Here is a 15583-nt window from a genome sequence, read left to right on the forward strand (position 1 = left end):
CACTGTTTGACGCGTCTACAGAATACTCTTTTTATTGGAATTTTTGTGAATGTTAAGTCCTATAAAAAGTCGTTTTTTTTAAACGTTTGTTCTTAAGCCCCCAAGATCCATGACAGCTGCGCATGCTTTGCAAAAGGGTTCGCATGTAAACTAGAACTCTTTCATCGCCTAGCTTATACATTCTGTAGCTATCACAATTTAACACAAGTCCCCTTGTCCCATATACACTATTTATATTTGCAATAAACACTGTTGTCGTCGTCCCCTAGACACGATGTTCAACAAATTAAATATTAAAAATTTCATACAGCCGTTACATTTAAATTAAGCATAGTTTTTACTTAATTCAGGTCGCAAAGTACAAAATGATTTAGAAGCACATAATAAACATTTCTACATCGCCCGCCAAAACAAAATCCAAACATAATAAACAAAATAATAAAAAATATTAAAAACAATAAATGTAGCAAAACAAGTCCGTTGCAAATATGGGGGAAACATCGTGTCGATCAACATAAATTCTATCGCCATGGCACCTCAACCCCATTGCACACCATCCGTGGCGATGACGGTCTTTGGTGGAAGTGCCCCTGGTTGGAAAAAAAAAAAATTCTTGTGGTGCTGGCGGTTTTGTGGCAGCTTTTGATAGCTGTGACTGGCCTCCGCAGAACCGATGACAATGGTGTTGAATGATGGAACATGCTATTACCTACCACATACCCCCAGCAACACTTTTAATGATGCTTCGGCAGAGTTTTTGCCTTTAGATGTTGTTTTCATCTGACTGTACATTTAATTGATGAAATGTTCAAGCTGCTTAGTCGATCAGCATTACTGTACAGCAAACATTGTTGCCTGAAATTCGCACTTTGTTCCCACTCATCACCACGGTTATCAAAACAAACAATGAAAATTTGGCATAACTGTGTTTCAAAGAAATTAACACAATTGGTTTAATATTTTTGAATGATGTTTTGGATTTTTTTTTTGCGAAATACTAAAGTTGAACTTTGGATACTCACCACCATGGATAAATCAACGATCCTCTTTTATAAAAACTCCCCTACCTGGTCTGGGTCATATTTCATTCAGGTCCCGAGAACTCTTATATAAGTCACCAGACCCCTTCCCATACCCCAATTTTCAAAAACGCCAGATCTCGGTGATGCGGGGTAAAATAATCTGGGGGGACGCCCCATCCCAAAACCCACCCAAACGGACATGTGCACCGATTGGGACAATATGGGTATCAAATAAAAGGTATTTAAGAGTAGAGTACGAATTTGGTATACAAATGTCACTCTTAAGTTTCTGTTGGTTCACCACCCCCAAAAAAGTCTCAAGAGGACACTTTCACCGCTTTGGGCAATATAGGTAACAAATGAAAGGTATTTGGGAGTAGAGTACGAACTTGGCATTAAAATGTTACCCTAAAAGTCGGGGGGCCCCCACCCCTCAAAAGCACCACACAATAGGACACTTTAACCGCTTTGCGTAATATGGGTATCAAATAAAAGGTATTTTAAAGTAGAATACAAAGCTAAGACAAAAAATTATTTTTTGGTGCCTGAGGGCCCTCCCCACCTCCCAAAACCCCCCAGCAGGACAAATTTACCGATTGGGAAAATATGGATATCAAATGAGAACTAGTTAAAGGTAAAGTCCAAGGCTGATATAAAAATGTATTTCTTGGTGTCTGAGGTGCCTCCCCACCCCCCAAAACCCCACAACAGGACATGTTTACCGACTGGGACAGTATCGGGTATCAAACGAAAGATATTTGGAAACTGAGTTCACATCTGTTATAAAAATTTAGTCCAAGGTGCCTAGGGGCCTCCCCAAACCAAAAAGGGGTTTAAATGTCCAACGCCACAAATTGGGTATAGAATGAAGGGTCTTTGGGACTTGACTACGAATCTGGCATGCACAATTAGGACAGAGTCTGGGAGAAGCCCAACCCGTAAATACCCTTAAATAGGACGTGTAGTTCGATCGGATAATATGTCAATTAAAAGAAAGATCTATAACAGTATATTTCGAATCTAATGTTGCTATAAGGATTCAAGAATCTGGGTCACGTCCAACCGTTCCGCAGGACAGTTGATCGCGACAAAAAACGACTCAAATAAATTGTCGTTTGGTTTTTAGCGTCAGGGGGACCGACCCTCTCCTACTAATAAATGCAACGCCAAACTGTCATGTAGGATGACCGAGAATATACTGTACTCAAATGAAAGGACGTGTCAGAGGGCAAACCAAAAAAAAATGAATTAAGAATAATATATGAATAATATGAAATAATATATAAAGGCCGATCAGGAGAGAATAGGCCAGGAATAAAAGGTCTTTGGTAGTAGATTACACTTTTTACGCTCAAATTGGGGTGGACACAAAAGGACCTGCGTTTCTTTAAGAATGTGGTATCCCAAGCGGTCGCTTTGAAATATGATTTTGAATGTAGATAGCCATTACAAAAAATATAATCAGTGTGAACTGAACGAGACCCATTTGAATATCTTGATAGCCTCCTTCAAATGGTTGACATTATGGGCCTCGTGCTCTAGCACGATGCTGATATTTCTTAAGTGTTCGCCTCTAAACTCCCTTCAAACCGGTTCAAACCTACTATGGCGATAAATAATAGGTATTTGATAGTAGAAAACGAATTTTATATCCAATTTTGAGTCCAAGTTTTTGGGGGTCGTGTTACGCCACAAACTCCCCCTAAACGAATGGCAGTTGGGGCTTAAATTAAAGAAATTTGAGAGTAGAGCACGATGCTGATATTTTTCAGGGCTAAGTACGTGGGTGGCCGCCCCACCCTACATACCCCTCAAACTGGACACATTTGTGGATTATGGCAAAAAGTGTTTCGGGGACGCCTCACCTCATAAACTCCCCCTAAACTACACATTTATACCGAATATAGCAATATTTAGCTCCAATGTGGTTTTTGGGAGTGGAGTATGAATCTGATATCCACTTTCAAGGCAAAATTTTAATGGGCGGACCCTCTCCTTACCCTATTTTCATAAACGCCAGATCTCGGAGATGTGTGGGGCGATTTAAGCGAAATTTAGTTTGTTTATAATAACTTAATTACAGAAATTTGCATCCTTATTTAGGGTAGATATGCCCCACCTCCAAAGCCACCAGCCAAATGAAATATAAATCAATAGTGACAATATGGGGCTCAAATGAAAGATATTTGAGACCAGAGCACTAATCTGTTATATGGGGATCTGCCTCACCCCCAATATAAGGCTCCAATGTAAGGTATTTAGGAGAAGAGCACCTATATAATATCCAAATTGGCACGAAATGTCTGAAAGACCGTACCAGCACCCGCAAACAGGACTTATTTCCTGACGTGAGAGAGCGAAAGAAGGCGCAGCGAAGCGGGCCCTGTCTAGCTAGTTTTTATATATAGTCTGATATATAGTCATCTGGTCGGATGACGGGAGGTTTAATACATGTCACGGTGCAAATTCCAGCGAAATCAGGTAATAAATGCAACTTTTATGGGCTTAAAACCCTTAATCGGCAGATCGCTCTATATGGCAGCTATATCTGAATATATACCGACCTGAACCATATTTGAGTCGGATATCAGGAGGCTTTGATCAACTTGCTATTAAAAATTTCAGCGAAATTGAATAAAAATTTCGGCTTTTATATGCTTAAGACCCTAAATCGGCAGATCGGTCTATATGGTAGCTATATATAGATATGGTCCGATAGGAGCCATATTAGGTTTGAATATCGTTACCCCTTCAACTTCCTGTTTCAAATTTCAGAGAAATCGGAAAAAATGTAGCTTTTGCGGGCTTAAGACCATAAATCGCAAGATCGGTTTGGCCCATTCAAGAACTTAACCAGCGTATAGAAGAAATACGAAACACACGAACATCGTTAACATCGACGATCAGAAATATATATACTTTATAGGTCGGAAATGCATATTTTGATGTGTTGCAAACTGAATGACTAAATGAATATATCATCTATCCTATGGAGGTGGGTATAAAATTTAATGAAATCAATCGATTTTTATACCCACCATCATAGCAAGGGGGCATTGTAATATAGCCATTCCGTTGGTAACACCTCGAAATATTCGTCTAAGACCCCTAAAGTATATATATTCTCGATCGTCTCGACTTTCTGAGTCGATCTAGCCATATCCGCGCGAACGCGTAATGCTAGCCGCTTGAAATTTTGCAGAGATACTTAATATCGATGTAGGTCCTTGAAGATTGAAAATCAGTCATATCGATTCAGATTTAGATATAGCTCCCATATAAACCGATCTCCCGATTTGAGTTCTTGAGCCCCTGGAAGCCGCAATTTTTGTCCGATTTGGCTGTAATCTGGCACGTGGTGTTCCGTTATGCAATGTACGGTCCAAATCGGTCTATAACCTTATATTGCTCCCATATAAACCGATCGCATTATTTGACTTCTTGAGCCCTTACAAGCCGCAATTGTTGTCTGATTTGGCTGAAATTGTGCACGTAGTGTATTGTAATGACTTCCAACAACTGCGCCAAGTACGGTTTAAATCGGTCTTTAACCTGATATAGCTCCCACATAAACCGATCTGCCGATTTGACTTCTTGAGTCCTTACTAGCCGCAGTGTTTATCCGATTAGGCTAAAAGTTTCCATGCGATGTTCTGTTACGACTTCCAAAAACTGTGTCAAGTACGATCAAAATCGGTCTGATATCGGCCTGATATAGTTCCCATGTAAACCGGTCTCTCGATCATTCATGCTCGGTTCCTAGAAGCTTTAATGTGGTTTGACAGAAGTTTGGTATGTAGAATAAAATTATGCCTTACAACTAAATTTATTTTGTATACATTTTTAGCAGAATTCTTCGTGGTGGGTTCCCAAGTTTCGGCCCGGCCGAACATAGTACGCTCTTACTTGTTATCCCTACCACCGAAGGAAAAGGGTATATTAATTTTGTCATTCCGTTGGCAACACATCGAAATATCCATTTCCGACCCTATAAAGTATATATATTCGCGATCGTCGTAAAAATCTAAAACGATTTAGTTATGTCCTTCCGTCTGTCTGTCGTTTTAAATCGCGCTACAGACTTGCGACATCCGTGACCTATATGATTCAGATCAGTCTGCATTTGGATATAGCTGCCATGTAGACCGATCTCCCGATCGAAGGTCTTGAGCCCATAAAAGAAGAATTTATTATCCGGTTTCGCTGAAATTTGGCACAGTGACTTTTGTAGGGATTTTAGAAATCTGTGATCTACATGGTTCATATCGGTCCATATAACTGGATATAGCTATAAAAAAACGTTTATTACCCTATTTCGCTGAAATGTTTCACAGTGAGCTGTGCTAGGCCTAGGCGGATGTCTTACCGCGTTCAATATGGATCCCATCGTTCTATATTTGGAAATGGCTGTCATATAAATGGTGATTGTTAAGCTTTTATCTTTTTGTCAACACTGGATTAAACAGCACAACGCACGTTTCGTGTTTTGTTTCACTGTCAAACAGCTGCCGTTAGGTCTATAATTTAACCATGAATCATTTTACGACCGAATATCGCTTGTAAGTTATTGAATTTTAGTATCAAAATACGTGTTCTGTTAAGAAAGTTCATTGCGCGCTTCTTCCATTTTACGACCGAATGGCTCAATGGGTATGTAAATAAGCAGAATTGTCGATTTTTGAGTGAAGATCAGCCAGTAGCATTGCAAGAGCTACCCACCAATGCATTCAGAAAAACTCACAGTTTGGTGCGGTTTATGGGCTGGTGACATCATTGGACCGTACTTCTTCAAAGATGATGCGTAACGTGAGCACTCTCGTGAGATAATATCCAATGTTTTTTTACCAAAAATACAAGAGCTTGGCTTGCATGACATGTGGTTTCAACAAGACGGTGCCACATGACACACAGCACGCGTAACAATGAATTTATTGAGAGGCGAGTTCGTTTAACATTTTATTTCATGTTCGGGACCGGTTTAACGTCTTTAGACCATTTTTGTGGGGGTATGACAGGCCCACTCCAATTGACGCATTGAAAGACAACATTGAAGCATTTATTCGTGAGATACCGACCGAAATGTTGAAAGGAGTATACCAAAATTGGACTAAGCGAATGGACCATTTGAGGCGCTTTCACGGTCAACATTTGCATGAAATAATCTTCACCGTACAATCGATTCAAATAAAATTTTTCTGCATTTTATGTTTTTTTTTTTTTTTTGAAAAACTTTTCTATAGCACTTAAAAAATCACCCTTTGTTAAAGCATTTTTTTATCAGTCAGCATTCCACCAAACGTCTTGAGTCTTACATCTGTTACCCAAGGAACTAAATAAAATATTTCCCTGACTGCTACAAAGTGAGTATTTTAATACCCTCCACCATAGCATGGGGTATACTAATTTCGTCATTCTGTTTGTAACTCCTCGAAATATTCGTCTAAGATCCCATAAAGTATATATATTTTTGATCGTCACGTCATTTTAAGTTGATCTAGCCATGTCCGTCCGTCTGTCTGTCGAAAGCATGCTAACTTTCGAAGGAGTAAAGCTAGCCGCTTGAAATTTTGCACAAATATTTCCTATTAGTGTAGATCCATTGGGATTGTATATGGGCCATATCGGTCCACGTTTTGATATAGCTGCCATATAAACTGATCTGGGATCTTGACTTCTTGAGCCGCTAGAGGGCACAATTTTTATCCGATTTGGCTGAAATGCATGAGGTGTGATTATGACTTCCAACAACTGTGCTAAGAATAGTTCAAATCGGTCCATTACCTGATATAGCTGCCATATAAACCGATCTGGGGTCTTGATTTCTTGAGCCACTAGAGGACGCAATTATTATCAGATTTGGCTGAAATTTTGCATGAGCTGTTTTGTTATGACTTTCAACAACTGCGCTCAGAATAGTTCAAATCGGCCTATAACCTGATATAGCTGCCTTATAAACCGATCTGGGATCTTGACTTCTTGAGCCGCTAGAGGGCACAATTCTTATCCAATTTGGCTGAAATTTTGCGTGAGGTGTTTTATTATGACTTCCAACAACTGTGCAGAGTATGGTTGAAATCGGTCCATAACCTGATATAGCAGCCATATAAACCGATCTGGGGTCTAGACTTCTTGAGCCTTTAGATGGCGCAAATCCTATCCGATTTCGATGAAATTTTGCATTACGTGTTTCATCACAACTTCCAACAACTGTGCCAAGTACGATTCAAATCGGTTCATAACCTGGTACAGCTGCCATATAAACCGATCTTAAATCTTGACTTCTTGAGCCACTAGAGGCGGCAATACTTATCCGATTTGGCTGAAATTTTGGACGACCCCATAAACCGATATGGGGTCTTGACTTTTTGAGCCTCTATAGGGCGCAATTATTATCTGATTTCGGTGAAATTTGTACAACATGACCTTCAACATACGTGTCGAAAATGCCATGAATCCGTTTATAGCCTAATGCAGCTCCCCTATAAACCGATCTCCATATTTTACTTCTTCACCCCCTAAAGTGCACAATTCTTACTAGATTCGGCTGAAATTTTACATAACTACTTTTACTATGGTCTCCAATATTCAGTTCAATTATAATCCGATACCTAAATATTGTTCCAATAACATAGCAATTCATTTCTATTATCCTTTGTTTGCCTAAAAAGAGATTCCGTGGAAAGAGCTCGACAAATGCGATCTATGGTGGAGGGTATATAAGATTCAGTCCGGTCGAACTTAGCACGCTTTTACTTGTTATAAATTGTTATAGGGCAATTCATTTTCGATTGACTCAACCGTGCGGTATGAATGAAATGCAATGCAAACCTACCGTCTTTGCCATAGTTAATTGTTTTCCACCGTTTGGGAATCCCCTTCTATTCGATTGATGGTTTTGCTGCAGATCATTCATGACAACACAAAATGGCATCCAATGAATGACATATTTTACTGAATGTAAAACATATTGAATACTAAAGAAGGCATTAATGTCTGAAAGATCACGAGCAAAGTGCAAAAAGTTCAATTGTGAGTAAAACCAAAAAGAAAAAAAAAAAAACGTTTTACATACGATAAGTCAATGCAGTGTCGGCGTTTTTTTCACATCAGCCACCATAGCATTCTCACGAAGACCGAAGATAGGAAAAGTTGTAATTGAAGCTTGTGGAAGATAACTCTCATGGGCATGTCTGTGAGTATTTTGAATACTTATTGAAACTGAATGAGAGAGAATTTTTCACAACATTAATCAATTTTAATGAATCCAAATCAATATTAATTTCTTTTTTGGATATTTAAGTGCGAGCGGCATCCCGTTGATTAAAGTCTATCCATATGCTGTATTGCGTGCTGTGATAGGTGCATGAGTCAGATTGCGTTACGAATTTTGTTTACTGTTTTGCAAGTTGCGATTAAACAGCATATTTTTGCATAAATATATCCGTATGCCTATAACATATAAAGTGTGTGTATATATGATTATTTATTTATTAATATGTATAAAAGATTTTTTTCTTTTTTATTATTTATATTGAAGTAGGGGGGCATCTATCAAGTTTGGTTGACATACAACACGGCTGACATTAAATGATGAATGATTACATTTTGGATATGCGTTAATAGTTGTTATAGAAGTAATCACTTAATTATATTATTTTTATTTCAATGCAAAGATAAATTTATCGGCGACTTATTTTGCTTAACACTATATGCGTTTTCATTCATTTGGTTTTGGAATAAACTCTTACGGTTTTTATAACATATTCGTATATATATATTTTTGCCTTGTGCGGCAGATACAATACAATAAATATTCCCACGAATATTACAGTAAGAAACAGGAGATACCTCTCTGTCTTTTGTATTTCTGATGATGATCTGAACAAGCAAACTTGTTGCTGGAAATTTTACACAGATAGCGAATTGCCGATTCTACGATTTGACTTTTTGAGAACTTTTAAGAAGGCTTACCCACACTATATGGAACAAAGTTAGGGTAATGGTTGGTAGGAAATTCCAAGTTAGGGTTGTGCACTGACCTACAGTAAGGGTTTGAACCTCTAAAGTCAAACCTTTTTTAAGGTTGTGAACAAAGGGTAAGGTTACACTAACCGAAGACGAAGTTTCTTTAATATTGTTCGACATAATGAAGATATGAATTTCAAAGTTGGGTGGTTTAAGCGAAATTTTGCTTGAGTGCCTATAGTGAGTAAACAAAAAAATACAAAACCGAAATTACGTAGCTGAGGGGCATTTTGACCAAGAGGTGCAAAACGAAATTTGAAAGTATTTACGATTGCGGAACATTTTTGATATAAAAACATATAAAAAGGCTCTAAGAAAAACAACTAAAGATAGAACAATTAAACAGGATCTGCTCAATAAATTCTAAAGTCTCTAATATAAACAAGTTATTAATATATAATCAAATCATAAAGCCATTATGGACATATGGTATTCAAAATAAAATTCAAACCAGTAAGGCAAAGGCAAAAGTCGGGCGGTGCCGACTTTATAATACCCTACACCTACCCTATAGGTACAAAGTGGGAGCTTTGTCTATTTCTGAACTAATTTTGATGGACCTCGCCGGATGTTTTCAGATGAGTTATTAAACAACTCGTATCACATTTCGAGCAAATATAAATAACTAAAAGAAAATAAAAAGAAGTAAAAGCGTCCTAAGAGCTTATCCATGACCACGAATTGTGCTAAAATATGGGACCTATATATGGTTATAGACCGATTGGGACGGTACTTGCCACAGTTGTTAAGAGTCATAACAGAACACTATGTGCCAAATCAGAAAAAAATTGGGGTTTCCAGGGGCTCAAGAAGTCAAGAAGCGAGATCGGTGTACAGTTGTTAGAAGTCATAACAGAACACTATGTACATGTTAGTATGTCCGTCAATGATGCTGATCGCCTGGGTTAGAATCCTGGCGGGACCAGAAAAAAAAAACAAATTTTCGGCTGTGGTTCTCCCCTTCAATGCTGGCGAAATCTGTGACGTATTATGCCATCCAAAAACTTCCCTTGAAAGTGGTGTCGCATGGTGTCACTCCGTTCGGACTCGGCTATAGAAAGGAGGTCCCTTATCATCGAGCTTAATCTCGAATCGGATTGTACTCATTGATATGTGAGAACTTTGCTCCTGTTCCTGAAATGGAATGTTCATGGGCAAAATTTGCTAATTTGCAATGCTCCTGTAGAGCCCCATTTCGAGCCTACGGCCAGTCTACACAGTGCCCAACATATGTGAGCCTTCTCGGTACGCTACTGAATGTGACACTTCCAATTCAGTTTCCTTTCCAAGATCACACCTAGTATTTGACCTTGTCAGATATCGAAATTGTTCTATTGAGGAGACGTGGTATATTAAATTGGCCCACCTTTGTCTTAATCGTGAACAAGCAGATTTCGGTTTTTTCTGGGTTATCATTGAGACCCCTAGGTCTAGCACAGTCGTATGCCATCTGCAGACGGGTTCAAATCCCTTCTCATTCAGCATCAGTAAAAGGTTATTTATGGTGGCCATCCATAGGAGTAGTGATAAAGTGTCCTCATTTATCTCATAGGACCCAAAATTTATCCACCTGTTCCTTAGCATATGTTTTACCCAGTCTCTAAGGACCTGGTCCACTTGGTATTGGAATAAGGCTTGGATCAGTGTGTCGGTCTGCATATTGTTAAAAGCCCCCTCAATGCCAATGCATACTATCAATGTGTACGTCTAGGCATTGAAGGATTCTTCTATTTTTACACCTCTACTGTGGTACAGGGTATTATAACTTAGCGCATTTGTTTCTAACACCCAGAAGGAAGAGAGATAGACCCATTGATAAGGATGCAGATCGACTCAGAATCACTTTCTGATCCAATTTAGCTATGTCCGTTAATTTGTGAATAAACTACATGCCGCAGTTTTCGTCCGATCGTCTTCAAATTTGGTACAGGTATGTTTTTCTGCCTAGAGACGAAGCTAATTGAAATTGGATAAAATCGTTCCAGATATGAATATAGCTCCCATATATATGTTCGTCCGATTTGCAGTAATAATACAATAAAAAGATCATTTATTAAACGATTTTCTTGAAATTTGGTAGGAAGGATTTTCTCTCGATTTTCGATATTGCTGGCAAATTTCATAGAAATCGGTTCAGATTTAGATTTAGCTGCCATATATGCATATCGCCCAATTTCCACTTCAAGAGCCACTGCAAGCGCATTTATATACCAATATTGCCAAAATTATGCACAACGCGTTCCTCGGCGACTACCACAATATCTGAGAAGTTTGTTTCAAATCATTTGAGATTTAGATATAACTCCTATATATATGTTCGTCCGATTTTAAGAAATATTGCAATAAAGTGGTCATTTGCTAACCGATTCTCTCGAAATTTGGCATGAGGGACTTTCTTATGACTCTCGACTTTACTGGTGAATTTTATAGAAATCTTCCAAGATTAAAATATAGCTGTCATGTATGTATATCGCCTGATTTTCACTCCAAGAGCCACTGCAAGCACATTTATATACCAACTAGCCGAACCGGGCTCGCTCCGCTGCGCCTTCTTTAATTCTCTAATATCTTTTTAGGGTGGGGACACTTCGCCCTGAATGCGAAATTCGTGCCATTGTAGCCTATGAATCCTCGCGAGAACATCGCACAAAGCGGTGTTTATCCCCTCTTAATGTTGGCGACATTTGCGAGGTACAATGCCATGCATTAGTACTTGGACCCAAATTTTTCTACCATATTCGTTTTCTGGTCTCCAATACCTTTCATTAGATACCCTTACGTAGACAATCTATTTAAAAAGTTTAAGAAAATCGGTTCAGTATCAAGTATCATATAGTCATAATGGGTCTAATGGCTTTTTTGCGAGGTGGCGTGATTCTCTACACTTCGATCTGATTTTGTATGCCAGATTAGAAATTTACACCCGAATACCTTTCAATGGAGCCCCATATTGAAATGAACGTCCAATATGTCTGTTTGGGGGAGTTATGGGGATGGGGCGGCCCGATGGGTACTTAGACTCAAATTTTAATGCCATATTCGTATTCTACTCTCCAATACCTTTCATTTGATACTTAAATTGACCCGATCGGTCCACTTTTGATTTTGGCTAATGTTTTCGGCACAAGGGAGAGGGTCCGTCCACCTTCCGATACAGAAAAATTATATAGCCTATGTTTCTTTCCAAACCAACCTACACAAAATGTGAAAATTACGAGACAATCGGTTCTGCTGTCTATACGAAACAAACAAACTGAGTTCCATATATCCATAATTGGCTAATGTGCCAATTTTGACCGTTTTTGTGGGGATGGGGTGACCCCCTATACTTGGATATGAATTTGTATCGTTATCAACTCCCGCATACTTTTCATTTGACACCATATTGTCCTTATCCGTCCACTTTTGATTTTGGGTGGTGTTTTTGGGGTAACGGTGGAGGGTCCGCCCCCTTCCATTATCAATAAATTATAAAGCCTATTCCTACTTCCTGACCATATTCGTAATCTACTCCCGAATACCTTTCATTTGAGTCCCATATTGTCATGATCGTCAAATAAACCTATTTTAAGAGGTTTTGGAGCTAGGGCGACCCCCCATGAACTTGAACCCAACTTTTGTTATGAAATTCGCACTCTACACTGGATGACTTCCTCTTTATTATGGCAATCACAATACGTTCCATGGTTTAGAGTGGAAAGTACGTAAGACCTGTACGCCTTTGGTGTAGCATAACTTGCTTTGACGGACTTGTGTCTAAATACCAACTTGACCTCTTGCCATGCTTTCAGAGTATATGCAAGTCTTAGGCACACTGTGAGAGAAACTTGTTCATCTTGGCGACATCATTAACGCTATTAACCAGTTCGCAGGAAAGCTTCCAGGAGGCAAGTTTTGCCGCTCTGATAATCTTATTGTATTCCTTGAGCCGTGTGTAATACACATTCCAATAAACTTCCGCTTTTTTCGACTTGTCCTGTTATAAAGTCTGCGGACCTCTTTCCCAATATTGTGAATCTCGCCGGTCATCCCGTGTTTTTCTTGGGCTTATTTAATTTTCCGAAGAGGAAAAATGAGGAAATGTGGGGAAAACCCCACAACTACAGTCGTAAACCTGTTGACATGTCGTCAATGTTTTCTATACTTGGACAATTCAAAGCCCAAGTTTTCGTCTGAATAGTCTTCCACATTTTGTCACGTTAGTTTTCACTTTATTCCCGAAGCTTATAAGATTCGCTGCTAGCCGTGTTATTCTAAACTTAAAGTTACGATAGTCCGAGAAGCAGTGCTCTGCTCCATGGAGGCCCTATATTCCTGAACCTTATCGATTAGATTTTCCGAACATATTGTCACATCTAACAACCTCTTCCGGTATCGTATTAACAAGGGTGAAGTGTTAGCAATATTTGGCATTATTGGGTCGTTAGCATTCAAGAATTCTGCCAGGGCTTAGCCTCGCTTATTAATGTTGGTACTACCCCACGAAATATTGGCACTACATTTTCCCGCAATTTCCAATTTTCCCTCGTTCAGTGAATCAGTCGTGAACTATTTTCCTTTTTTAACACAAAGAATAATCGTTATCTCTACTTACCGCAGGCCAAGAGAACGAAATCCACAAAAATTCGACAGCATATCTTGCGCGAGCCATATAATTCCATTTTATGTTTTTGACCCAAACCAACTCCACTGACCAGGGCACCGTTGTGGCCACCACTAACACCGGAATTGATGAAAATATTCAAGCTCTTCTCGTTCTTGTGGTTGTTATTGTTATTGTTGTTGTGGTTCGATAGCGATGACAATGTGGTGCTAGCCGTACTCGCTGTAGTTGTTGTCGATGGTGAAGCTGAGATGCCACTGCCACCAGAGCCCATGCTCAAGGCACAGCCACCAGATGAGGCAGCTAGACCATTTGCCCCAGCGCCCGGTCCAAGATAATTGTTGTCACACTCACCGTTGCCACCACTTCGAGGCGAGAGTAGAGCTGTTGTTGTTGTGCTGGCCACTCCAGGCCCTGCTGTTGCTGCCTTCTTGCTCACAGTAGCTACAGCAGCGCCACATAGGCCAGCCGAAATGGAGGCTGCAGCCAATGTGGCCCCGTTCAATGTCGGCGAAGATGGTTCACTGCAGCTGCTCTGACTTTCCAGACGCTGCAGCGGTGTGGTGTCGCAAACGCTGTTAGGCCGCAAACTATTCATGCTGAGGAATTCACGCGCTGAGTGTGTCTTGTGAGGAGCTGCCTTGAGGGGGAAAGCTGTTTCTCAAGCTGTCTTGTCGGCGCGAGTGTCGTCTTAAGAGTGATTAATTAAACGAGGGGGAATGACGATGATACACTTTTGATAATTCCCAAGGAATTTATGGCCCCACTCGCTCTCGGCTTGCTCTAGTATCTCTGTGAGATGTATGAAAAATGTGACGTCACGAGTTGCTTTAACAACCAAGACGCCAGATGTAGACCAATGCAGCAGACCTCCTATCAATTCACTATCAATTTAATATGAAAATCCACAAAAAATGTATGTAGTCTGCTGAAGTGTCGTTTGCTACCATCGTCCATACATGAGGCGGATATGTGGATGAACGGCAAAGCAAATTATGGCTGAGGGTGAGCTGCTGCTGCTGCTGATGATGATGATGATGACGATGATCTGTTTGACAATGATCTGATGATGACTTCGATTTCAGTGGAATACTTATGGGTTTCACCTGATCATTGCTTATGTTCGATGTATGCTATGATTGTGGTATGGTTGATTCCCTCCTTTGTTTATCGATGACATGTGAATTTCTTCCATAGATTTTTTTGGGATCACTGATGCAGTGATTGTCTTCTGGGATTCTGGACTCTTTTGTTTATGCGTTAGCCTTAGCCTTTTTTCGGATGATTACCAATTCACACAAAAGAAATACCTGTAGATGAGAACAAAACAGAATGCAATTAAGTTAAGGTGAACTTCGAACAAAGACTTGTGTTTTTTTTCGTTATGCATCTTGTTAAGGTCTAGGCGTCATTTTGCAACCAAGTCTGACGCAGGGTCAGGTAGCACGAAGGCGTGCGTCTTTTGTCTAAAGAACCTTTGGTTTTTGAGATTTGTTTACACTTCCGCGAATTACATTGAGTATCAACCTCTTTGCATTGTCGTGGAGTGTATGATAATGCACTTGTCTCCATTTGCCTCTATTTAAATTGTGACCAGAGGATCGGTTATGAACCGCACATCAAAGTATTTTTTCTTTTTTTAATTCTTTTGTTGCATTTTACTGTCAATTTCATGGTTATTTGGAATAAGAAGGTAGATTATCTGAAACAAAAGGCAAATTGCAAAATTAACTCACAAACATTATTTTAAAGAACAGCGGGAGTACAACTCAATCTCAAACAAAAGACAGCTTTTAGAAATCATGGATACGCTATGCTGCATACGCTTAGCCGTCTTTTGGTTTGTGAAGATATTTAAAACAGATTAAGTCAAAAGGTATTTCTGTTGGCCTAAGGATGACGTCTTTGGAAATGGAGAAAAATCGGTCCAGAT

At 39.5% G+C, this 15583-nt stretch overlaps 1 protein-coding gene across 1 annotated transcript in view; it reads right to left on the minus strand.

Annotated features, from left to right (window-relative positions):
• Positions 1-15583, minus strand: part of LOC106080697 (putative phosphatidate phosphatase) — a 71836-nt gene that overhangs the window by 35764 nt on the left and 20489 nt on the right. Inside the window, exon 2 of the mRNA XM_013242165.2 lies at positions 13642-14960. Coding sequence (XP_013097619.2) covers positions 13642-14248 — 607 coding nt within the window. The 5' untranslated portion in view covers positions 14249-14960. The remainder of the gene's footprint in view (positions 1-13641; positions 14961-15583) is intronic.

Source organism: Stomoxys calcitrans, chromosome 5 (genome assembly GCF_963082655.1).
Source record: "Stomoxys calcitrans chromosome 5, idStoCalc2.1, whole genome shotgun sequence".
Lineage (NCBI taxonomy): Eukaryota > Metazoa > Arthropoda > Insecta > Diptera > Muscidae > Stomoxys > Stomoxys calcitrans.